The sequence below is a fragment of the Mustelus asterias genome, chromosome 31, assembly GCF_964213995.1.
Source record: "Mustelus asterias chromosome 31, sMusAst1.hap1.1, whole genome shotgun sequence".
Taxonomy (NCBI): domain Eukaryota; kingdom Metazoa; phylum Chordata; class Chondrichthyes; order Carcharhiniformes; family Triakidae; genus Mustelus; species Mustelus asterias.
Genome location: NC_135831.1, coordinates 5696949 through 5722014, shown reverse-complemented (window position 1 = coordinate 5722014; position 25066 = coordinate 5696949). Strand labels below are relative to the sequence as shown.

At 48.9% G+C, this 25066-nt stretch overlaps 1 protein-coding gene across 1 annotated transcript in view; it reads left to right on the top strand.

Annotated features, from left to right (window-relative positions):
• The window catches only part of LOC144481731 (mucin-17-like), a 73301-nt gene that overhangs the window by 19247 nt on the left and 28988 nt on the right, over positions 1 to 25066 (top strand). Inside the window, exons 4-6 of the mRNA XM_078200878.1 lie at positions 2553 to 2668; positions 12636 to 12694; positions 13924 to 14063. Of these exons, the coding sequence (XP_078057004.1) occupies positions 2553 to 2668; positions 12636 to 12694; positions 13924 to 14063 (315 nt within the window). The remainder of the gene's footprint in view (positions 1 to 2552; positions 2669 to 12635; positions 12695 to 13923; positions 14064 to 25066) is intronic.

Below are 25066 nucleotides of genomic sequence, written 5' to 3'. Positions count from 1 at the left end.
GACTCCTGTTTCAGGAATGCACTAACTAAAGTGCAGCTTTTAATTTCTCAATTAAATAACTAATTTAGCTAACCCTGAAAGCAGGCTTAATGACTACTTACCTCCTTCTCACTTCCCACTTCAACTTCCTGTTTCCATCCAACTCCAAAAGCACTCTCACTCAGCCAGGCAGCACGCTCAGTTCTTTACTGCCTTCATTATCGAAAAACCTACAAAATTTTGTTCACCTCTATTAAATGTTCCAATAACCTCTGGTCTAAAAGGATTCGTTTCAGCTTCTCCAGTCTTTCACACAATTTAAATCCCTAATCCTGGTATCATTATGACTTCTTTCATTAATTAGGATTGCATTGTCCCATATTACTTAGTTTGTCTGCACACCTCTAACTTTCTCCAGAACTGTTAAAAAGATCTCTTTATACTCCACCTCCTGCTTTCCATTTTGCCAACTTGGGCTGAGGTTCTCTAAGTTTAGTTAAGGAAGGGGATGTGTACTTTGAGGGAGCATATTACAGTCCACATATACAGGAACTAAAGCTGAATTTACATTTCTCAGCAGCTCACATTCAAGGATCAAACAGAGAGGGTCTTTCATATAAGGTACCCAAATGATGCCAAAATAATTCCTCTTTGGGTTTATGAACAATAATGGATCTAAAAAAGGAAGATTTGCACCTTTGACAACCTCAGGACATTCCAATGTGCTTTATAGTGAACAAAGAGCTTTCCAAGTGAAGTTACCCTTGTACACAGGATCAGAAGAAGGCCATTGCTGTAGCCAATTTGCACACAACATGCTCTCGCAAAATGCAGTGGGATGAATAATCAAATCATCTGTTTTAGGTGTCGGCTGGAAGATAAATCTGGCCAGGATACTGGCCCTGCTTTCATTTAGGTATGAGGTGGTTTCCACCCACCTGAAAGGCAAACCTCCAACAATGTGGCACCAGTCCTGCATTGAGTGCACTAACTGAACCATGGCTGACACTCTGAATAGCATATTGCAAGGCAACACTAATAGCAATCGAATTGGAAAGTAAGTGAAGGGAATCAAATTGAGACCATGGTGAATTTGAATTTCCACAAACAAATCTTCCCCATTGAGAGCTGTGGAGTGCAGGAGCAGAGATAACTAAGATTGTGTCAAAATTACTTCATCCCTCCAACCAACAAGTCTCAAAAGTATGTTCAAGGTATGATGTTGTATGGACTTCTCGATTGAGCCTTGGATTGAGAATCATTGAATCTGACAGAAATAGGCCATTCAGTCCATCATGGTTTTGATAGCTCTTTTGATAGCTACTATGCTCCTTATACACCTATGCCTGTGTGGGCAAATTCCCCTCCAACTCGATTTTCAAGTTTGCTGACGACACCACCGTAGTGGGTCGGATCTCAAACAATGACGAGACAGAGTACAGGAATGAGATAGAGAACTGGTGCGGCAACAATAATCTCTCCCTCAATGTCAACAAAACGAAGGAGATTGTCATCGACTTCAGGAAGCGTAGTGGAGAACATGCCCCTGTCTATATCAACGGGGAAGAAGTAGAAATGGTCGAGAGCTTCAAGCTTTTAGATGTCCAGATCATCAACAACCTGGCCTGGTCCCCCCATGCTGACACTATAGTTAAGAAAGCCCACCAACGCCTCTACTTTCTCAGAAGACTAAGGACATTTGGCATGTCAGCTACGACTCTCACCAACTTTTACAGATGCACCATAGAAAACATTCTTTCTGGTTGCATCACAGCTTGGTATGGCTCCTGCTCTGCTGAAGACCGCAAGAAACTACAAAAGGGTCGTGAATGTAGCCCAATCCATCACGCAAACCAGCCTCCCATCCATTGACTCTATGATGTGGAGATGCCAGCGTTGGACTGGGGTAGGCATAGTAAGAAGCCTCACAACGCCAGATTGAAGTCCAACAGCTTATTAGGTAGCACGAGTTTCGGAGCGCTGCTCCTTCATCAGGTGAAGGAGCAGCACTCCAAAAGCTCGTGCTACCAAATAAACCTGTTGGACTTTAACCTGGTACACTGACTCTGTCTACACTTCCCGCTGCCTCGGCAAAGCAGCCAGCATAATTAAGGACCCCCACGCACCCCGGACATTCTCTCTTCCACCTTCTTCCATCAGGAAAAAGATAAAAAAGTCTGAGGTCACATATCAACCGACTCAAGAACAGCTTCTTCCCAGCTGCTGTCAGACATTTGAATGGACCTACCTCACATTAAGTTGATCTTTCTCTACACCCTAGCTATGACTGTGACGCTACATTCTGCACTCTCTCGTTTCCTTCTCTATGAATGGTATGCTTTGTTCTTTGAAATATATAACCAATGCCCTATTCTTTAGCTGATAGCCCTGTAAATTTGGAATTTTCATTATATGCCCAATTCACAAAGTTATTGTATAATTAATTTCCATCATCCTACTGGCCTGTGAATTCCAAATCATAGCAACTCAATGCACCAGAAAGAAATCACCTGATCAGGGCTGTGAGGTGAGAATTTGCCTGATTAATGAAACTGTATTATGATGTTTTACAGAAACTATTGAAGCCACTGTCAATGTTTCTGTCCGAATAATAAGTGAAAAGTATTCAGACAACCTGAAGAACAACACATCAAATGAGTTCAAAAGTTTTTCACAAGAGTTTGAAAAGGTTTGTGCCCATGACTGCAAAAAGTACTCATAAGGTACCATACATAGGTCTGCCTATTAAAATAAGAGTCCATGGTGTTGGGGTAGCATTTTGTATGAATAGTGGATTGGCTAACTAAGAGGACAGAGCATTGGAGTAAGAAGGACATTTTCAGGATGGCAACCTTAACTGGTGGAGTGCCACAGAGATCAGTGCTAGGCCCACAATTATTTATAATTTATATATAGTGGTGACTTGGATAGGAAAGTGAATGTACTATTACCAAGTTTGCAGATAATACTAAAATAGGTGAGAAGGCAAGTGGTGAGGATGACACAAAGGGCAGGATTTTCCAGCTGCACTAGCCCCAAAACCAGAAAATCCCACCCGATGTCAATGGACCTTTCCATGGTCCACACCTCGCCTGCTCCAATTCCCTAGTCAGGCAGAACGGGAAAATTCACCCCAAAGAGTCTACAGAGGGACATAGACAAGTTAAGTGAGTGGGCAAAAACTTGGCAGGTGGAATATGAAGTAGGAAAATGTGAAGTTATGCATTTTGGTGAGAAGAATAAAATGGAGAGAGACTGCAGACGTCGGCAGCACATTTTTGGGGATTTGGGGGTCCTCATGTATAAATCACAAAAAGCTAGCATGTAAGTTCAGAAAATTGAATTTTTTCCTTGATTTCAAAGGGAATAGAGTATAAAAATTAGGGAAGACGTTCTAAAACTATACAAGGAATTAATTAGACAACCCCTGGAATACTGTGAACAGTTTTGGTCCCTTTGTCTAAGGAAAGATATAGAACAAAGAACAAGCAACAATACAGCGCAGGAACAGGCCCTTCGGCCCTCCAAGCCTGCGCTGATCATGTTGTCCTATCCAGACCAACCGCCTGTATCCCTCTATTCCCCGACTGTTCATATATCTATACAGATAAGTCTTAAATGTCACTAATGTATTTGCCTCAACCATCTCGCTTGGCAGTGCATTCTAGGCCACCGTCACCTTCTGTGTAAAAAATCACCCCCCACAGATTAGAAAGATAGAAACCCAACAGTGCAGAAGGAGGCCATTCGGCCCATTGAGTCTGCACCGACCACAATCCCACCCAGGCCCTCCCCCCACATATTTTACCCGCTAATCCCTCTAACCTACGCATCCCAGGACTCTAAGGGACAATTTTTAACCTGGCCAATCAACCTAACCCGCACATCTTTGGACTGTGGGAGGAAACCGGAGCACCCGGAGGAAACCCACGCAGACACGAGGAGAATGTGCAAACTCCACACAGACAGTGACCCGAGCCGGGAATCGAACCCGGGACCCTGGAGCTGTGAAGCAGCAGTGCTAACCACTGTGCTACCGTGATCTCCACTGAACCTTCCCCCCCCCCTCACCTTGAACTTGTGCCCCCTTGGAATTGTCATTTCTGCTCTGGGAAAAAGCTTCCAACTGTTCACCCTATCTATTCCCCTCATAATTTCATAAATTTCTATCAGGTCGCCCCCCAGCCTCCGTCTTTCCAGGAAGAACAATTCCAGTTTATTCAATCTCTCCATATAGCTAATACCTTCCATACCAGGCAACATCCTGGTAAACCTTTTCTGTACTCTCTCCAAAGCCTCCATGTCCTTCTGGGAGTGTGATTACCAGAATTGGACACAGTATTCCAAATGCGGCCGAACTATCGTTTTATATAACTAAAATAATTTGCCAAATTTTTACACTTGATGCCTCATCCAATAAAAACAAGCATGCCATATGCTTTCCTCACCACCTTTTCCACCTGTGCTGCCGCTTTTAAGGATCTGTGGACCTGTACTCCCAGATCCCTCTGTGTGTCTATGCTCCTGATGGTTCTGCCATTTATTTTATAGCTTCCACCTGAATTGGACCGACCAAAATGCATCACCTCACATTTGTCCGGACTAAATTCTATCTTTCATAGAAACCCTACAGTGCAGAAGGAGGCCATTCAGCCCATCGAGTCTGCACCGACCACAATCCCACCCAGGCCCTACCCCCACATATTTTACCCGCTAATCCCTTTAACCTACACATCCCAGGACTCTAAGGGGCAATTTTTAACCTGGCCAATCAACCTAACCTGCACATCTTTGGACTGTGGGAGGAAACCGGAGCACCCGGAGTAAACCCACGCAGACACGAGGAGAATGTGCAAACTCCACACAGACAGTGACCCAAGCCGGGAATCGAACCCGGGACTCTGGAGCTGTGAAGCAGCAGTGCTAACCACTGTGCTACCGTGCCGCCCTATCTGCCATTTCCCCTCCCAATTTTCCAGCCTATCTATATGTAACTCCCTGCTGACCACTATATGGGGCTACTATTTAAATATTCAATCAACAGGATCCCGAATTCCTAGCGGTTGATGTTGATTTGGCTAATTCCCTGTTTACCCATAAATGTCAGTACTGTAATCGGAATATCAAAAATAAATTTAATAACACATATCATTAACAGACACAAAACGGTGAGCTCTGATCTATAACCATTGGGGGCCCTCCGTTGGTGCGCATATGGGGAAACTCATCCTCAGTAACACATTTGTAGATACTGTTCCAGTTGGACTGTATAGTCCCCACCAGTTACTCACGACACCCACACACAGTCCAGGAGAGACACACGTGTGGAAGATGATGTCGCAGGAAGCAGAGGTGCCACGAGCTATCCGTGCAGTGACGTAGGTCAGGTGCGCTGAAGGCTGTCCTCCTCGTCGGTAATGAAAAGAACAGGCAGGGGAACGCCTGGCTGCCTCTCCCTCCAAACCGAATTCTCACTGCCTGGAAAAAGCTCTCTCTCTCTCCAGCTCTCTGCCTCTCCAGCTCTGCCTCTTCAGCTCTGCCTCTTCAGCTCTGCACTGCTTCACTTCCTGGCGCCTTTTTTTTCCTCCCGCCCCCAGAACAATCCCATTGGCCCAGCCCACATCACTCAGCCAACAGCATCCTGTTCACAGCACCCGCCCGGCAAACAGGACACTGAAACCCACAAGGGACAAAGAACACTGGTAAATGTCTTCCCCACAAATTTTCCTCAGTCCCTTACATATATCCTGCTGTATTTTCTGACAATCTTCATCACTATCCGCAACTTCAGCATTCTTAGTATCATCCACAAACTTGCTGATCAGACCAGCTACATTTTCTTCCAAGTCATTTATATATATTACAAACTGCAGAGGTCCCAGCACTGATTCGTGCAGAACGCCACTAGTTACAACTGGGGCGGCACGGTAGCACAGTGGTTAGCACTGCTGCTTCACAGCTCCAGGGTCCCGGGTTCGATTCCCGGCTCGGGTCACTGTCTGTGTGGAGTTTGCACATTCTCCTCGTGTCTGCGTGGGTGTGCTCCGGTTTCCTCCCACAGTCCAAAGATGTGTGGGTTAGGTTGATTGGCCAGGTTAAAAATTGCCCCTTAGAGTCCTGGGATGCGTAGGTTAGAGGGATTAGTGGGTAAATATGTGGGGGTAGGGCCTGGGTGGGATTGTGGTCGGTGCAGACTCGATGGGCCGAATGGCCTCCTTCTGCACTGTAGGGTTTCTATGATTCAAACCTCCATTCAAAAAAACACCCCTCCACCGCTACCGTCTGTCTTCTATAGCCAAGCCAGTTCTGAATCCATCTAGCTAGTTCACCCCTGATCTTGTGTGAGGGATCTTGTCAAATGCTTTACTAAAGTCCATGTAGACAACATCCACAGCTCTTCCCTCATCAATCATTTTTGTCACCTCCTCAAAAAAAACTCAATTAAATTAATGAGACATGACCTCCCTCGTACAAAACCACGCTGTCTGTCATTAACAAGACCATTCAGTTCCGAATGTGTGTATAGATCCTTTCTCTAAGAATCTTTTCCAACAACTTCACTATCGCTGACGTCAAGCTCACTGGCCTATAATTATCCGGGTTATCCTTGCTACCCTTCTTAAATAACGGGACAATATTGGCTACCCTCCAATCCTCTGGGACCTTACCTGTGGCGAACAAGGAAACAAAGATTTTTGTTAGAGGCCCAGAAATTTCATCTCGTGTCTCCCCCAGTAATCTGGGATAGGTGTCGCCTGGCTCCGGGGATTTTTCTACCATAATGCTTTATAGTGTATCTAATACTTCCTCCCTCGTAATGATTTGTTCTAAAGGGTTTACATACCCCTCTGAGACCACCAATCAACGTGTCCCTCTCCTTTGTGAATAGTGATGCAAAGTACTCATTGAGGCTCTCATCCACTTTCTTTAATTCTACACATAATTTTCCTCCTTTGTCCTTGAGTGGACCAACTCTTCCTCCAGCTACCTTCTTGTTCCTAATATCTGTATAAAATGCCTTGGGATTCTCCTTATTCCTGTCTGCCAAGGACATTTCATGACCCCTTCTTGCCCTCCTTACTCTCTGTTTGAGATCTTTTCTACTTTCCCTGCATTCTTCAAATGCTTCATTTGTTTTAGTTGCCTAGACCTGGCTATGCATCTTTTTTCTTTTTGACAAGACTCACAATTTCCCTGGCACGGTTCCTGAATCCTGCCTTTCCTGTCCTTCCTTTTCACAGGCACATGCCTGCCCTGCACTCCGTAAAAGATTCCACATCCCAAATATGGATTTACCCTCAAACAGCCTCTCCCAAACAACAGCCTCCAAATCCTGCCTAATCCAGTTGTAGTTAGCCTTCCCCCAATTTAGCACCTTAACCCTCGGACAACACTCATCCTTTTCCATGAGTATCCAAAAGCTTACGGAATTGTGGTCACTGTTTGCTACATATTCTCCCACTGCAACTTTGATGACCTGGCCGGGCTCATTCCCGAGTACTAGGTCCAGTATAGCCCTCTCTCTGGTCGGACTATCCATATATTGTTCCAAAAAACCTTCCTCGAGACACTTAACAAATTCCTCACCATCCGGACACATAGCTCTAAGGGACTTCCAGTCCACGTGAGGAAAATTAAAGTCTCCCACGACAACAACAGTAATATTTCTACATCTGTCCAGAAACTGCTTACATATCCATTGTTCAACTTCCCATGGGCTGTTGGGAGACCTGTAGTACACCCCCATCATAGTGACTGCCCTCTTCATTTCTGAGTTCTGCACACAATGTCTCGTTACATTACTCTTCCAAGATGTCCTCCCTCTGTACAGCTGTAATATGTTCCCTAACCAGTATTGCAACTCCCCCACCTCTTTTACCTTCCCCTCTGTCTTATATCCCGGAACATTTAGCTACCGGTCCTGTCCCTTTTTTAACCAATTCTCTGTTGCCGCAACCACATCCAAGTTCCGCGCATGAATCAAGGCTCTAAGTTCATCTGTTTTACCTGTTATACTCCTTGCATTGAAACAGATGCCCAGACCTCCAGGCCCACTGAGTTCAACCTCCCCAGACTGTTCTTCCTCTTAGCCAGCCTGGCCTTGGTCCCATGCTCATCTCCAGTCCCTACATTTGTTAATCTACTGTTCTGATTCCCACCCCCCCCCTGCCATATTAGTTTAAGCCCACCCAAACCATACTAGCAAACCACCCAGCCAGGATATCGGTGCCCCTGCAGTTCACGTATAACCTATCCTTCTTGTACAGGCACCACTTTCCCTGGAAGACATCCCAATGATCCAAAAATCTAAAGCCCTCCCTCCTGCACCAGTTTGTTAACCACATGTTCAGCTGCAGTATCTCCCTGTTCCTAGCCTCACGAGCAGCTGAGATTACTACCCTAGCGGTCCTGTTTTTTAATCTTCTACCCAACACTCTAAATTGCCGCTGCAGGACCTCGCTATTCTTTCTACCTATGTCATTCGTGCCAATGTGGACAATGACATCTGTTTGATTTCCCTCCGTTTTAGGATGCTTTGTACCCGCTCAGAGACATCCAGGACCCTGGCACCTGGGAGGCAAACTACCATCCTGGAGTCCCTTTAGTAGCCTCAGAAGTGCCTATCTATGCCCCGACTGTTGAATCCTTGACCACTATTGCTTTGCTGCACTTTGTACCCCCACTTTGTGCAGCAAGGCTAGCCTTCGCTCTGGCCACTGCTGTTGCTGTTCCCTGATGGACCTTCCCCCTCATCAGTATCCAAAACAACATTCTGGTTAGATATGCTGGCATTGGAGGCAGTCCAGAGAAGGTTCACTAGCTTAATCCCAGGTATGGAGGAATTTTCTTCTGAGAAGAGTTTGAATAGGTTGCGCCTGTACTGACTGGAGTTTAGAAGAACAAGAGGCGATCTTATTGAGACATATAGATTCTCAGCGGGCCTGATATGTTAGATGTTGAGAGTTTGTTTCCCCTGTGGAACAGTCTAGGACCAGAGGGCATAATCTCAGAGTAAACGATCACCCATTTAATGAGAGACAAGGCAGAATTTCTTCCCTCGGCGGATGGCAAAAGGCTGTAGAAGCTGGGTCATTAAGTATGTTCAAAGCTGAGGTAGATAGATTTTTAATCAGTAAGAGAAGGAGATTAAGGTTTAAGGGGATAATGGAGCTGAGGATTATCATATCAGATCAGACATGATCTCATTGAATGGTGTGGACTCAATGGGGCGAATGGCCTACTTTTGTTCCTATGTTTTAGGTCTTATATTCCAACTGCGATCTTGTATCAATTCAAAATTACTTTCTTGCTTCGCATGCATTGCCCCTTTGACTTTTTTTTAAAACAACTTTTACTGTCTAAATTCTCCAAGTCCACTAAAGACCTTATAGAATAATAGAATCCTACAGTGCAGAAGGAGGCCATTTGGCCCATTGAGTCTGCACCGACCACAATCCCACCCAGGCCCTATCGCCATAACCCTATGCATTTACTCAATTAGTCCCCCTGACACTAAGGGGCAACTTAGCATGGCCAATCCACCTAACCCACACATCTTTGGACTGTGGGAGGAAACAGGAGCATCCGGAGGAAACCCACACAGACACAGAAGAACAAAAGAACAAAAAAACTAGAAGCAGGAGTAGGCCACCTGACCCCTCGAGCCTGCTCCGCCATTCAATAAGATCATGGCTGATCTTTTCGTGGACTCAGCTCCACTTACCCGCCCGCTCACCATAACCATTAATTCCTTTACTGTTCAAAAATGCATCTAGCCTTGCCTTAAAAACATTCAATGAGGTAGCCTCAACTGCTTCACAGGGCAGGGAATTCCACAGATTCACAACCCTTTGTGTGAAAAAGTTCCTCCTCAACTCAGGCCTAAATCTGCTTCCCTTTATTTTGAGGCTATGCCCCCTAGTTCTAGTTTCACCCGCCAGTGGAAACAACTTCCCTGCTTCTATCTTATCTATTCCCTTCATAATCTTATATGTTTCTATAAGATCTCCCCTCATTCTTCTGAATTCCAATGAGTATAGACCCAGTCTACTCAGTCTCTCCTCATAAGCCAACCCTCTCAACTCCGGAATCAACCTAGTGAATCTCCTCTGCACCCTCTCCAGTGCCAGTATATCCTTTCTCAAGTAAGGAGACCAAAACTGTACACAGTACTCCAGGTGTGGCCTCACCAGCACCTTATACAGCTGCAACATAACCTCGCTGTTTTTAAACTCCGTCACTCTAGCAATGAAGGACAAAATTCCATTTGCCTTCTTAATTACCTGCTGCACCTGCAAACCAACTCCTTGAGATTCCTGCACAAGGACACCCAGGTCCCTCTGCACAGCAGCATGTTGCAATTTTTTACCATTTAAATAATAGTCCATTTTGCTGTTATTCCTACCAAAATGGATGGCCTCACATTTACCAACATTGTTCTCCATCTGCCAGACCCTCGTCCACTCACTTAGACTATCTATATCCCTTTGCAGACTTTCAGCGTCCTCTGCACACTTTGCTCTTCCACCCATCTTAGTGTCATCTGCCAATTTTGACACACTACACTTGGTCCCCAACTCCAAATCATCTATGTAAACCGTGAACAATTGCAGTCCCAACACTGATCCCTGAGGTACACCACTAGTCACTGGTCGCCAACCAGAAAAACACCCATTTACCCCCACTCTTTGCTTTCTGTTAGTTAACCAATCCTCTATCCATGCTAATACATCACCCGTAACACTGCCCCTTTATCTTATGTAGCAGTCTTTGGTGCGGCACCTTGTCAAATGCCTTCTGGAAATCCAGATACACCACATCCACAAGTTCCCCATTGTCCACTGCACATGTAATGTTCTCAGAGAATTCCACCAAATTAGTCAAACATGACCTGCCCTTTATGAACCCATGCTGCGTCTTACCAATGGGACAATTTATATCCAGATGTCTCGCTATTTCTTCCTTGATGATAGATTCAAGCATTTTCCCTGCTACAGAAGTTAAGCTAACCGGCCTATAGTTACCTGCCTTTTGTCCACCTCCTTTTTTAAACAGTGGCGTCACATTTGCTGTTTTCCAATCTGCGGGAACCACCTCAGAGTCCAGCGAATTTTGGTAAATTACCACTAGTGCATTTGCTATTTCCCCCACCTTCTCTTTTAGCACCCTGGGATGCATTCCATCATGGGGAGAATGTGCAAACTTCACACAGTGACCCCAGCTGGGAATCGAACCCGGGTCCCTGGCACTGTGAGGCAGCAGTGCTAACCACTGTGCCACCATGCCACCCCAATTATAATTTAACATATACTTCCCTTGACTTTTCTCTGTCAACAGGATATATGCATTAAATGACAGTTGCCAACTATCCATCTATCCACTAACTTATCTCAGCCTTTCATTCACTTTCTCAGTTTGCTAATTGGCTATTATTATATTCTAGTATTACTCCTTGCGCTTAGATATAAATAATTTTTATGAATAGAAGTGCCCTCCTGTTCAAAATAATACTTACCTTCAAACTATCCATTCACTAATGCAGTTGTTTCTTTTAATGTCATAGACATTAATTTGAACTAAAATTTCTTATGTGGCTTCAAAATATCTATAGATACATCATGGGGGGGTTGGTTAACTCAGTTGGCTGGGCAGCTGGTTCAAGATGCACAGTGAATCCAACAGCGCGGGTTGAATCCTCATACTGGCTGAGGTTATTCATGAAGGCCTCGCCTTCTCAACCTTGCCCCTCACCTGAGGTGTGGTGATCTTCAAGTTAAAACCCCACCAGTCTGCTCTGCCCCTCAAAAGGGGAGAGCAGCCTATGGTCACCTAGGACTATGGCAACTCTGCCTTTTTAGATACCAGGTCCAACCCAATCCCATTACCCATACATGGGTTTCTTATAAAGAATATTAGTTAATAAAAGTTAAGTCCAAATCCAAGGTGTTCACAACTAATTTATTCACGGTAGCACAGTGGTTAGCACTGTTGCTTCACAGCTCCAGGGTCCCGGGTTCGATTCCCGGCTCGGGTCACTGTCTGTGTGGAGTTTGCACATTCTCCTCGTGTCTGCGTGGGTTTCCTCCGAGTGCTCCGGTTTCCTCCCACAGTCCAAAGATGTGCGGGTTAGGTTGATTGGCCAGGTTTAAAAAATTGCCCCTTAGAGTCCTGGGATGCGTAGGTTAGAGGGATTCGTGGGTAAAATATGTGGGGGTAGGGCCTGGGTGGGATTGTGGTCGGTGCAGACTCGATGGGCCGAATGGCCTCCTTCTGCACTGTAGGGTTTCTATGATTCTATGATTTCAATCAAAGGAAACTTCTATGACTTGTCCCTTTCCTGGACTTTGATCTCAGGTTTGCCTTCCTCCAGAACTTTGGCATAACTCCTGTCCCCAAACTATCCATATCATCTGGGTGAAATGGGAACAGATGGGATTTTCCCATTGTGGTTCCCCCAGAAACCCTTACACCACGAAGAAAGGGAGAGGCAGTGGAGGGATAGATGTGGATTTTTTTTTTCCAGGGAGGGAAAGCACTAATTCCTCTGACCAATTGTGAAAGCCAAACATTGCCTTGACTTTCTCCTTTTAATGCTATTCAATGTAGATTCAAACAGGAACATTTACAATCTTTTGCCTTTTTTCACTCTTTTCAAGATGAACACCATTTATCGTGATATAAAAGGATACAAAGAATTGAGGATAACAAGCATAAGGTAACAACAGTTTGTAGTTCACTGGGCTGCGTCAAAAAACTCCTTATCACCAACTGTACATTGTCGTAACTGGTCTCAGGAAAAGGAAGGAAAGGGCCTCATTATCTTGCATCTTTCACTTTCTCGGGATGACTTAAAGCACTTTATCTCACTTTTGAAGTATCTTAACTCTTATGACATAAGCAAGCCCTGCAGTCAATGTGCACACAGCATTGTCTCACCAACAAAGCCTTTGGTTTAGGGATAACTATTGGACAGCACATAGTGGAGGCATTCCCTGCTTTTCAGGTAGCACTTCCCCTTCAACAGGCACATGATAAAACACCTCATCTGAGGGATACCTCTGACACAGCAGTGCTCACTCACTAGAAGTGTCAATCAAGATTTTGTGCTGAAGTCTCTGCACTCGTGCTTCAATCTTCTGACGCAAAAAAGAGAGTGCTAATCATAGAGCCAAGATTATTCTAAGCCTAAATGTTGAGTCTTCCTTCAGGGTTTCACTAAAGGTCTTACAACTCTGATCCCACATCATGTGCCCCTAATGTCCTTTAAAATAACCAAATCTGAAACAAAAACAGAAAATGCTGGAAAATCTCAGCAGGTCTTATAGCCTTAGAGAGAGAATAGAGCCAACATCCAGACTTGAAACATTGGCTCAATTATAGCTAGAAACATAGAAACATAGAAAAACTACAGCACAAACAGGCCCTTCGGCCCACAAGTTGTGCCGAACACATCCCTACCTTCTAGACCTCTAGTTGGGAGGGGTCTGCGTAAAACCAATCACCAGAGAGTCCAAGAATACTGGTAGCATTGACCATACCCTGAGAACAGATACATTTAGAAAACAAACTCTTGCCTGATCAAGAGTCACAGAAACATCAACACATAATTCACAAGGAACTATTGTAGACTGAAGCTGACTGATTGTTGTCTGGCTGAACCCTGTTAATTTGGTACATTGAGTTAAACTATTGTCTCAAAATTGTGCTCAAGTGGGATTCAGCTCCAAATCAAGGCTGATGTTCACATGCAGTCCTGAGGGGAAGCTGATGAGGGAGATATTAACCTCAGATTGCAGCTTCCTTGACATCAAGGGTCTTATGGTAACATCGATGATGAACCACAGCCTCATCCTAGCCAATCCTTAAACAACAAAAGCAATAATTTTTGACAGTTAACAGCAAAAATGTTCTTGATTTAAAGTGAATTCATTTTTGATTCCCTAGGAATGGCAGCCTCATTGTTGATCATGAGATAATCATCAACAGGACCAATTCAGCAGAATTTTCTCCAGAGAAACTCACTGACGCGGTTGAAAAAATTGTGAAGAACCTGACAATTATAACTTGCACCAATTCAATAGAAGGTAGGAGTCAAGTTTGAAGCCCCAAGTGTCTTTAAACTCATTGTATTTTCTATATTTTCTATCTAAACTGTGCTGTACATGTTCATGTTTCATGTAGAGGATGCTTTACTGTATGGAATCGGTGTTGAACCTGCTGAGAGAAAGCAGAGTGAGAAAGCAGAGTCCAGTGAGGCCTGCACACTCTCAATTCAGTCTTCATCTGCAGCAAAGGGTGCAGCGGCTGCCATGCCAGTGTGAGGCTCCATAGCTACATTAGGTGATGTTCACACCAAGACACAAACCATTGTCTCATGAGATATACCATTTATCACCACACCTGCACTGTGTAACAATCTTTAATAGAGGGATATTCTTTAATAGAAGGATTATGGTCCCCGGAAGGGTAGGGGGTTTTAGTTCAATTGGGCAGCATGGTCGGTGCAGGCTTGGAGGGCCGAAGGGCCTGCTCCTGTGCTGTAATTTTCTTTGTTCTTTGTTCCTTAATCTCAGCTAATGTTACTACTGGACAGCTCAATAGACAGAACTTTTATTTTCTTGTTTAGAGACTTAGGGCCCAATTTTACCATCGAGTTGCGCCCATTTTCGGACGTGAAGACTTGGTAAAGTCGGGCGTGAGACGAGTAGCGCGATCCGCGCCCGCCTTCGCGCCGATTCCCCCTTTACCAAGGTCCAAAAATGGTTGCAATCAGGACTGCGCCTGAAATGGTCACAATGGCCATTTAAATGCATTTGCATGCATTTCAATTGACTTAATGGGCTGCACACACGGCTTTACAGGCACTTCTCCCTTTACCACAGCGTTCGCTCATCCAGAATCGGCACGAAACAGACATGCTCCATAAATGTCCGACCCGGGCACTCCATCAGTGAGGATTACTGAGGAGGTAAATGCCTAGCATCCGACAGCTCTCTGCTGCTTACATTTCATTGCGGCCATTTTGTTTTTCAGGTCGGTGGTGGGCTCTGCGAATTTGTGGGGGGCGGGGGGGGGGGGGGTACTGTTGCTCAGTAGAGTGTCCCATGTCCGATTTGCAGCACGGATTTGGGTCTCAGCACTGACCTCGAGTCTTGTGGATGCTGCTGGGTCCTAGTGCACTCAGCACTCTGCCAGCTGAAGGATGTGCACAAAGCCCTTGAAAATTGCACTGCTAAAGCCTTTTCAAGGAGCTGTGATTCTAGGGAGCATGTTGGTGGGGGAATGGGCAGTTATGGACAGTGACTCTTGCTGAGCGAGGGGCAAGCAGCCTTCCTTAACCTCTACATGTGTTCCTCTCCATCTCCAACTAACCCCCCGCCCTCCCCCCCACCCCGCCCATCCCAAAGTGACAAGATGGCTTTTGTGATGCAGCCAATTGATTTTGCTGTTCTTTTGGTTGCTGCTGGAGTTGAGGAGTAGGAGCAGGAGGAAGAATTGTGGGCACAAGGAGGTCCAGACCTTACCACTTGCAGGAGTAGAGGGAGACGACCACCAGAGGCAGGAGATGGCCGCCATTTGCCCAGGGGGTAGGCAGGAGAAGGAGAGAACCCGGCCATTCCGTGCACGAGTGTCTTTTGAACAGACGTCAGACACCGCGTGTCACCGATGTCTCTGCCTCCGAAAGGAGACAGAGCAACACCTGTGCCACCTGTCGCAGGACCTGACACCTCGGGGCGGGGGGTGGGGGGGGGGCACCCACACTCGGTGGCCGTCAAATTGACGGCCACTTTGAACATTTATGCAACTGGCTCCTCCCAGACCGCTTGCGGATATGTATGTGGCATTTCCCAGTCAGCGCGCACACCTGTGTCAAGCAAGTCACTGAAGCCCTGTATGCCTGGGCTGGGCAGTATGTCAAATTTAACCTGGACCAGGCCCATCAGGAAGCCCAGGCTGCAGGGTTCGCGACCATGATGGGGATGCCTAATCTACAGGGGGCCATCGACCGCACCCACATCGCCTTCAAGGCCCCGCTAGAGAATCCACGAAGATTTGTCAACAGAGAGGGGTTCCATTCCCTGAATGTCCAACTGGTGTGTGACCACAATATGAACATTATGCACGTCTGCGCAAGACACCCTGGTAGCCTGCATGACAGCTTCATTCTCAGGAGCTCTGACATACCGGAGGCATTTGAGGAGGAGCCCCAGACTGTGGAGGTGGCTCATGGGTGATATGGGTTACCCGCTTCAGACATGGCTGATGATGCCTGTGCGGAGCCTGTGACTGAGGTGGAGACCTGCTCTAATGAGACCCATGTAGCCACCCACGCGCGAGTGGGGAGGTGCATAGGGCCCCTCAAAATGCGATTCCGGTGTCTGGACAGCTCTGGCGGGGTCCTACAATACAGCTCTCTGGTCTCTTCCCACATTGTGGTGCTGACACACCAGAGAGATGACCTATTGGAGGAGGAGGAGGAGGAGGACGTGGGGGCCAACCAGCCGGGCGTCGTTAGGGAGGAGGACGGGGGGGAGGAAGAGAAAGAGGAGGAGGAAGAAGAGGAGGAGTACGCTGGGCAACACCACCCAGGCGCTGGAGGACGAGCAGCTCGAATGAGGCATGCGGTGGCCGCTAGTGGGGCCCTGATCACCAGGTGGTTCTGTCGCTCGGGACCAGAGTGGTGGGCCTGGGTACGCTGTGTTAGTGAGTTTCTTTGGCAGGAGGGTAATGATGACTCGCGAAGCACCATTATAATGATGCCCTGGTGCAAACTAATCTGACTCCTACCTGAGCTCTGCATGCACGCTGGCACCTGGGCCCACATCTGTGTAGTGGGTAAGGGATCTGAAACCTCCATATAGGACCCTGGGGCGGGTGGGGTGGGGGAGTGGAGGGAAGCGCTCGTGGGTTCTGGGGAATAAATGGCTTCATTTTCTCAGTGACACAGCATTGAGGGGCCTCCCCAACTGACATCAACATGAAGCATCCCCCCAACAATCGTCAATGGAAGAGGATTTCTGTTCAAGACATATCTGAGACAAATTAGTCACAGGTGAAAAAAATTTAATGATGACAATAAAGGTGTTTAATAAGTTCGAACATAAAAACGTGTGAACGGAAAACGTCAAGGTGCTTAAAGATCTATCTGCAGCCCTTCATCCATGCCACCTTAGTGCAACTACAACTTCCTAACCTTATGTGGCCTACCACCACATCACTATGTCAGTGTTTCCCCAGAATGTACATCGGAGGTGGAGGGGGCCAGCTGCCTACCTCACCCCGTTGCTTGTGATGTGCGTGGCGGGCGTCCTCTGGAGGCCCTGGAGCTTGAGGGCCCTGGCCGGCTTCCAGGTGTCTGGGACGTTTCCATGCCCCTGAGATGCCCTGGTGTCAGGAAGGGGGGGAGTCAGAAGGTAGCCACAGTCTCCTGGCTGGAAAACCCCAGCATGGGCTCGAGCCCTTTCTCCTCCCTTGGGTCCCTGGGTCACGATATGGAGATGCCGGCGTTGGAAGGGGCTCAGAGCCTCGAAAGCTTGTGTGGCTTTTGCTACCAAATAAACCTGTTGGACTTTAACCTGGTGTTGTTAAACTTCCCTGGGTCACTCCATGGGACGGCGGTGCTTCTGCAGTGAGCTCCAGAAACTCCGGCGTCACCTGGCCCTGCCAATCCTGGAGCACCACCTGCTTCCTCCCCATGGTAATCGAGCCCTCTGCAATGGCCATTTGAGTCTGGGGCCACCTGTCAATGGTCACAGCAAGTGCCCTCTGAGACTGGGCCATGCTCTGCAGGCCCTCAGCCGTGACCCTCTGCGACTCCACGTACTCAAGGGCTGCTGTGTCTCAGTGCTGTCCCACTAGGTCTCCTGCAAGCTCTCGCGCCTCTCAGCCACGGGCTGCAGAACCTCGAGAATCCTGTTCAGTCCCTCAACTGTGGCCCACTGTGACTCGGTCACGACCCTCTGAGACTCCGCTGTGGCCCACTGTGACTCGGTCACGGCCCTCTGGGACTCTGCTGTGGCCTGCTGTGACTCCGCCATCGCTTGGAGCCTGCCACCCATGGTGAGGATTTCCTGCCCCAGACTTTCCACAGCGGATGCCACCCTACCAGTGTTGGCCTGGGAACCACGCATGACGGGCAATAGCTGGTCTGACTGAAAGGTTGGGACTCCTCCCAACAGCCTCGCAGTTGGTCCAGTGTGGCTGTCAGCCCCTCCTGCATTCCCTGGCTCTGTTGCTGCATCTCCAGCAGCTGAGGGAGAAGTGATCTCAGAGGCCCAGCATGTAGCCTGGGGCCAGCTGAGTCCTCGCCTCCAGCAGACCTCCGCATGCCAAAGGCCTCAGACCTTCCCTCCTCCACCCGTTGTACATCAGCTCGTGTTCACCAGAGAGTGACCCTGAAGCCTCACCACTAGCTGGACCCACCGTGTCAGTATCTGGGATGGTGAGCTGAGAGGTGGGAGCTGATGCCAAAATGGTGCCACCCTCAGAGATCCCTTCACCCGTATCCTCTGATGACTCGTCTGAGCTGTCTGGGGCAGGATGAGCAGGAGCCGCAGTGGGGGCCACGATGCCAGATGGACCCGGGGAGTCTGGATCTGTCCCTGCAACACAGGACACAAGGTTAAGTGCAATGGAGGGAGAAGAATCCAGGATGCAAAACACATGATTCACATTTCTCCATTAAACATAGAACAAAGCACAAAGAAGATTACATCACAGGAACAGGCCCTTCGACCCACCAAGCCTGCAGCGACCAGGCTGCCCATCTGAATTGTAACCCCTTACCCTTCCGGGGACCATATGACTCTATTCCCATCCCATTCACATAGCTGTAAAGACGCCCCTTAAAGCTCTCTCTCGTATCTGCCTCCGCAACCTCCGAGTTCCAGGCGCCCGCCACCCTCTCTGTGTAAATAAACATGCCTTGTACATCTCCTTTAAACCTTGCCCCTCGCACCCAAAACCCATGTCCCCTAGAAGTTGCCTCAATTTGAGTGGAGGATTGATAGGTGCTCACTTCTTGACTCCAGCCTGACAATGCTGTCGCTGACAGTCCGCATCTCCTCTTCCCTGGACAGCTCCAGCATCCGCTCTTCAAAGGGGGTGAGGATCCGGAGATCTGGCTCACCACCCTCTCTCTGGTATTATGGTCGGTCTTCTCATGTGGAGACAGAAGGAGCCATGAAAGAAATGATGGCGTGACTCCTCCAGAGGTATCAGGTGGTGGTCCTTAGAGGGCAAGCGCAGTGCTACTTTTGTGGGGGGGGGGGGGGGGGGGGGGATATAGGAAGGAGGTGCTTGGGGGTCAGGGGCTGGAAACATGCAGGGTGCTGGGGATAGTAGGATCTGGGGGCGATTTGGGGGAAGATGCAAGATGGGGTTAAGCAGTCACTCTTGCTTCCCGGATGAGGTCATTGACCTTCTTGCGACACTGCTTCCCTGCTCTGGGGACCAGCGCCACGGCGCTAACCGAGGTGATAACTGCCTCCCAGACCGCATTGCCATCAGCCCCCCTGAGTCTGCGTCCTCCTGGGGGGAAGAGGGTGCCCCGCCTCACCTCTGCCACCTCTAGCAGCCTCCCGAGGTTACCGTCAGTAAATCAGGGGGCTGGTCTGTGGTGAACCAACGTTGGTTCCCACTGGATAGTACTGAGCCAGGGCTGGCCAGTACTACAAGGAGGTACATATGTTACTGTTGGATTGTACTACTGTTGCTGTTGGGTTCGGGTGGGGTTGTTACACCTGTGTTTGTTACTGTTGTGGCACATCCCAGTCGGGCTCCGCCTCCTGGGAGAGGTATAAGAGTCCCTGCTCTGGCCGGGACCCCTTCAGTCTGGGATAGTGTACATAAGTTCTGATAGCTTCATTATTAGTTAATAAAAGCCTTCATTTGCTGAAGCTTCGAGCCTCGTGTCTAAATTGATGTGCATCAATTTTATTAACTAATATTAAACTCTCGACGGAAGAAAAAAAAAGGAGAGTATGGAGCAAATTCTCAAGCCAGAACGTCTGACGCTAGATCCACGTGCGGTGGGTGCTTCTAACACCTTCGACCACTGGCTGAAGTGTTTCGAAGATTACCTAGCAGCCTCCGCAGCGGTCACTACAGATGATGACAGACTCCGGGTCCTCCATGCGAGGGTACGTGACACAGTCTACCTCGCGATCCGTGCGGCCACCACTTATCCTAGGGCCCTCGAGCTTCTAAAGAAGCGCTATACAAAACCACCTAACGAGATACACACTCGTTACCTCCTCGCTACACGACTTCGGCAGTCGGGCGAAACCATGGAGAACTATGCCAATGAGCTCTTACAGCTAGCCAGGGGTTGTGACTGCAAAGCTGTGTCGGCTGAGCAGAGCATGTACGAACTCGCCCGAGATGCGTTTGTGGCTGGGGTCGGGTCATCGTACATCCGTCTCAAACTGCTGGAAAAGGGTAATCTCAACCTTACCCAGGCAATCGAATTAGCTGAAATGCTCGAGTCGGCTTCAAAGAGCTTAGCCTTATATCCAGAGGACCACGTGGAGACAACGTGGCAGGAGCAGTCGCAAATCCCTCCTCGCCCCTCGGGCTCGAAGTGCTGTGTTATGGCATGCTCCCATTTGGGCCAGACGACGGCGGCAGCCCCATGCGGCCCGCGGTGCTATTTCTGCGGAGGAGCAAAACATACCCGACAAAAGTGTCCCGCTAAAGCGGTAATCTGCACCGCATGCGGTAAAAAGGGTCTTTATGCAAAGGTGTGCAGATCGAAACCCAGGAACGGCAGTGCGGCCTGCGATTCTTCGGAGCTGGGATCATCACCATCATCGTCGAAGTCGTCGCGGGGTTCGTCCACGTGCGAGTCCAGGACGACGCCATTATGGTCAACGGAGTCGGAGGAGTATGACCACCAGAGGTCGCTGAGTTTGGCGCCCTCACCCACATGCGATTCATGGGGGCGGCCATGTTGGTTGACGATGACCACGAGCGACCAGCAGGGGTCCTCAGCATCGACTTCAGCTGCCTGCAGTGGCGTTCATGAACCAACGGTGGCGTCGATCATCCTGGACCAGGCTAAGCCTCATAGGCTCGATCGTTCAATGATGGATATCCAGGTAAACAATCATGTGCTTTATTGTCTGTTTGACAGCGGGAGCACTGAGAGCTTTATCCACCCTGACACTGTGAAGAGGTGTGGACTCCAGATTCAACCTGCCAAACAGACAATATCTATGGCATCAAGGTCCCAGTCTGTTGCCGTGCTAGAGAGTTGCGTGGTAACCTTGAAAGTACAAGGCACAGTTTACGAGCGCTTCAAGCTCCTTGTGTTGCCGTATCTTTGCGCGCCAATACTTCTCGGACTAAACTTCATGGTCCACTTGAGGAGTGTGATCCTACAGTACGGTGGGCCACTCCCTTCGCTGGCAGTGGGAGAACTGCTGCAGTCTCCAAATTGCCCAACGCGCCCTGCCTGCAATCTCTCTACGTTAAAGATCACCACACCCTCTTTATTTCAGAATCTGGTACCAGGCTGCAAGCCCATCGCTACTAAAAGTAGGCGTTACAGCACTGAGGATCGGATCTACATCAGATCTGAGGTTCAGCGACTCCTCAAAGAAGGGATCATACAGCCCAGTGTTAGTCCGTGGAGGGCACAGGTTGTTGAGGTCAAGAGCGGGAACAAACCTCGGATGGTCATTGATTACAGTCAGACCATTAACCGATATACGCAGCTGGATGCGTATCCTCTCCCGCGCATATCTGATATGGTCAATCAGATTGCGCAGTACTGGGTGTTCTCCACCATAGACCTCAAGTCCGCCTACCACCAACTCCCCATTCGCCCAGAGGACCGACAATACACGGCTTTTGAGGCGGATGGTCGCTTGTATCATTTTCTTAGGGTTCCCTTTGGTGTCACCAATGGGGTCTCGGTCTTCCAGCGTGCTATGGACCGAATGGTGGACCAGAACAGGCTGTGGGCTACCTTCCCGTACCTGGATAATGTCACCATCTGCGGCCATGATCAGCAGGACCATGACACAAACCTCCAAAACTTCTTACGCACTGCATCTCGCCTGAACTTGACCTACAACAGGGAGAAGTGTGTGTTCCGTACGCGCCGTTTAGCCATCCTGGGATACGTGGTGGAAAACGGGGTCATTGGCCCTGATCCAGACCGTATGCGCCCCCTTGCTGAACTTCCCTTGCCTGCTAGCACAAAAGCACTGAGAAGATGCCTAGGCTTCTTCTCCTATTATGCGCAGTGGGTCCCCAACTACGCGGACAAAGCCCGTCTGCTTATTAAGTCCACGACTTTTCCACTCACGCCAGAGGCCCAATTGGCCTTCAAGAAATTGAAAGATGACATCGCGAAAGCCACGATGCACGCGGTAGACGAATCCATCCCCTTTCAGGTGGAAAGCGATGCATCTGATTTCGCCCTGGCCGCCACACTTAACCAGACGGGCAGGCCCGTCACATTTTTTTCCCGCACCCTCCAAGGCCCCGAAATTCGCCATTCAGCGGTGGAAAAGGAGGCCCAGGCCATTGTGGAGGCCGTCAGACACTGGCGCCATTACCTGGCGGGAAAACGTTTCACCCTGATCACGGACCAGCGGTCCGTGGCGTTCATGTTTAACAACACGCAGAGGGGCAAGATCAAGAATGACAAGATCTTGCGGTGGAGAATTGAACTCTCCACCTATAACTACGATATCATGTATCGTCCAGGGAAACTCAATGAGCCCTCGGATGCCCTCTCGCGAGGAACATGCGCTAGTATTCAGGAGGATCGTTTGAACGCCCTCCATAATGATCTGTGCCATCCTGGGGTCACTCGGCTCTACCACTTTGTAAAAGCCCGCAACCTGCCTTACTCGGTGGAGGACGTCAGGTCGGTGACAAGGAGCTGTTGGATTTGCGCGGAATGCAAACCGCACTTTTACCGACCTGACCAGGCACATTTGGTCAAGGCCACTCGTCCCTTCGAGAGACTGAGTGTTGATTTTAAGGGCCCCCTTCCCTCAACAGATCGGAACGTGTGCTTTCTAAACATCATCGATGAGTACTCCCGGTTCCCATTTGTTGTCCCCTGTTCGGATACATCCGCTGCCACGGTGATCAAGGCATTCCGTGATCTTTTTACCCTGTTCGGGTACCCCAGCTATATCCATAGTGACAGGGGCTCGTCGTTCATGAGCGATGACTTGAGGCAATTCCTGCTCTCATACGGGATTGCCTCTAGTAGGACCACGAGTTACAACCCTAGGGGTAATGGACAGGTGGAAAGAGAGAATGCTACAGTCTGGAAGGCTGTCCTCCTGGCGTTGAAATCCAAAGGTCTTCCAGTCTCCCGTTGGCAGGAGGTCCTCCCTGATGCGCTTCACTCTATTCGCTCCCTCCTGTGTACGGCAACCAATGCTACTCCCCACGAGAGGATGTTCTCATTCCCTCGGAAGTCTTCCTCGGGGATATCTTTACCAGCTTGGTTGACGTACCCAGGACCCGTCCTCCTGCGGCGACATGTAAGGGCCCGCAAGTCCGACCCCTTGGTCGAAAAGGTCCACCTCCTCCACGCCAACCCTCAGTATGCCTATGTGGCATATCCTGACGGGCGAGAGGACACGGTCTCGATCCGGGACCTGGCGCCTGCAGGGGACGTAGCAACTCCTGTCGCTCCCATACCCCCAGTAACAAATCCATTATCTCTCATTTCTTCCCCGGACACGGCGCGGGCAGCATCGGGACCATTGCTTAACAACTTTACTCCAATGCACAGCTTGCCTGAGCCCCGAAGATGGTCGCCACCGCAGGGCGTGTCAGGATCCCCTGCACTACCGTCTCATCAGGGTCAACCGGCCTGTGAGTCCGTGGAAGAACAGCTGGACGCCGTTTTGGGGAGAACGCCACCGCAAGTGCCTACTCCGGTGTCACCGCCGGTATTGAGGAAGTCACAACGACGGTGCGGTCCCCCTGACCGTCTGAACTTATAGACTGCTGACATTTTATTCTGGTTTTTGTACCCCGCCGGCCTTTGTTCTCAAAGGAGGGGTGAATGTGGTGAACCATCGTTGATTCCCACTGGATAGTACTGAGCCAGGGCTGGCCAGTACTACAAGGATGTACATATGTTACTGTTAGATTGTACTACTGTTGCTGTTGGGTTAGGGTGGGGTTGTTACACCTGTGTTTGTCACTGTTGTGGCACATCCCAGTCGGGCTCCGCCTCCTGGGAGAGGTATAAGAGTCCCTGCTCTGGCCGGGACCCCTTCAGTCTGGGATAGTGTACTAAAGTTCTGATAGCTTCATTATTAGTTAATAAAAGCCTTCATTTGCTGAAGCTTCGAGCCTCGTGTCTAAATTGATGTGCATCATGGTCGTATGCTCATTTTTTTCCTGCACAGCCTGCCTGCCTGTCCATCTTTGGAGTTTTTATGCAACTGTCCCTCATTCTCAGGCAGATCAGCTGCAGGCAGTTTGGTAGAGCATTCCAGCAAGTTACATGCAGTTTGCTTGTTAGCCTTGTGGATCTGTGGGATTCCCTGCCCAGTGAAACAGTTGAGGCTACCTCATTGAATGTTTTTAAGGCAAGGACAGATAAAGTTTTGAACAGTAAAGGAATTAAAGGTTTCTTTAAAGGTGAGCGGGCGGGTAAGTGGAGCTGAGTCCACGAAAAGATCAGCCATGATCTTATTGAATAGTGGAGCAGGCTCGAGGGGCCAGATGGCCTACTCCTGCTTCTAGTTCCTATGTTCTTATTGAGGAGAAGGCAAGTGAGCATTTGCGGGTATGCTGATGTTGGGGGAGGGGGAGATCAGTGCCTCTATGGTTGGGCCCAGGGGAGAGAGAGGGAGGTGTCATATTGCCATTGGAGTCAGTAGGAGATGGGGGCCTTGTGCAGGAGGGTCCGGGATGAGGGGGAGGGGGCAGGGGGGGGGGGGGGTGGCGATCACTCTGCCTAAGGTCGGTAGAGGGGGAGGGAGATCTCTCTGTCTACGATCGGTGGGGAGGAAGAGGGGTCCACTGCCACTCTGCCTGAGATCAGTGATGGGGAAAGGGGGTTCCGCTGCCTAAGATCAATGGGGGGGATGGGGATCCACTG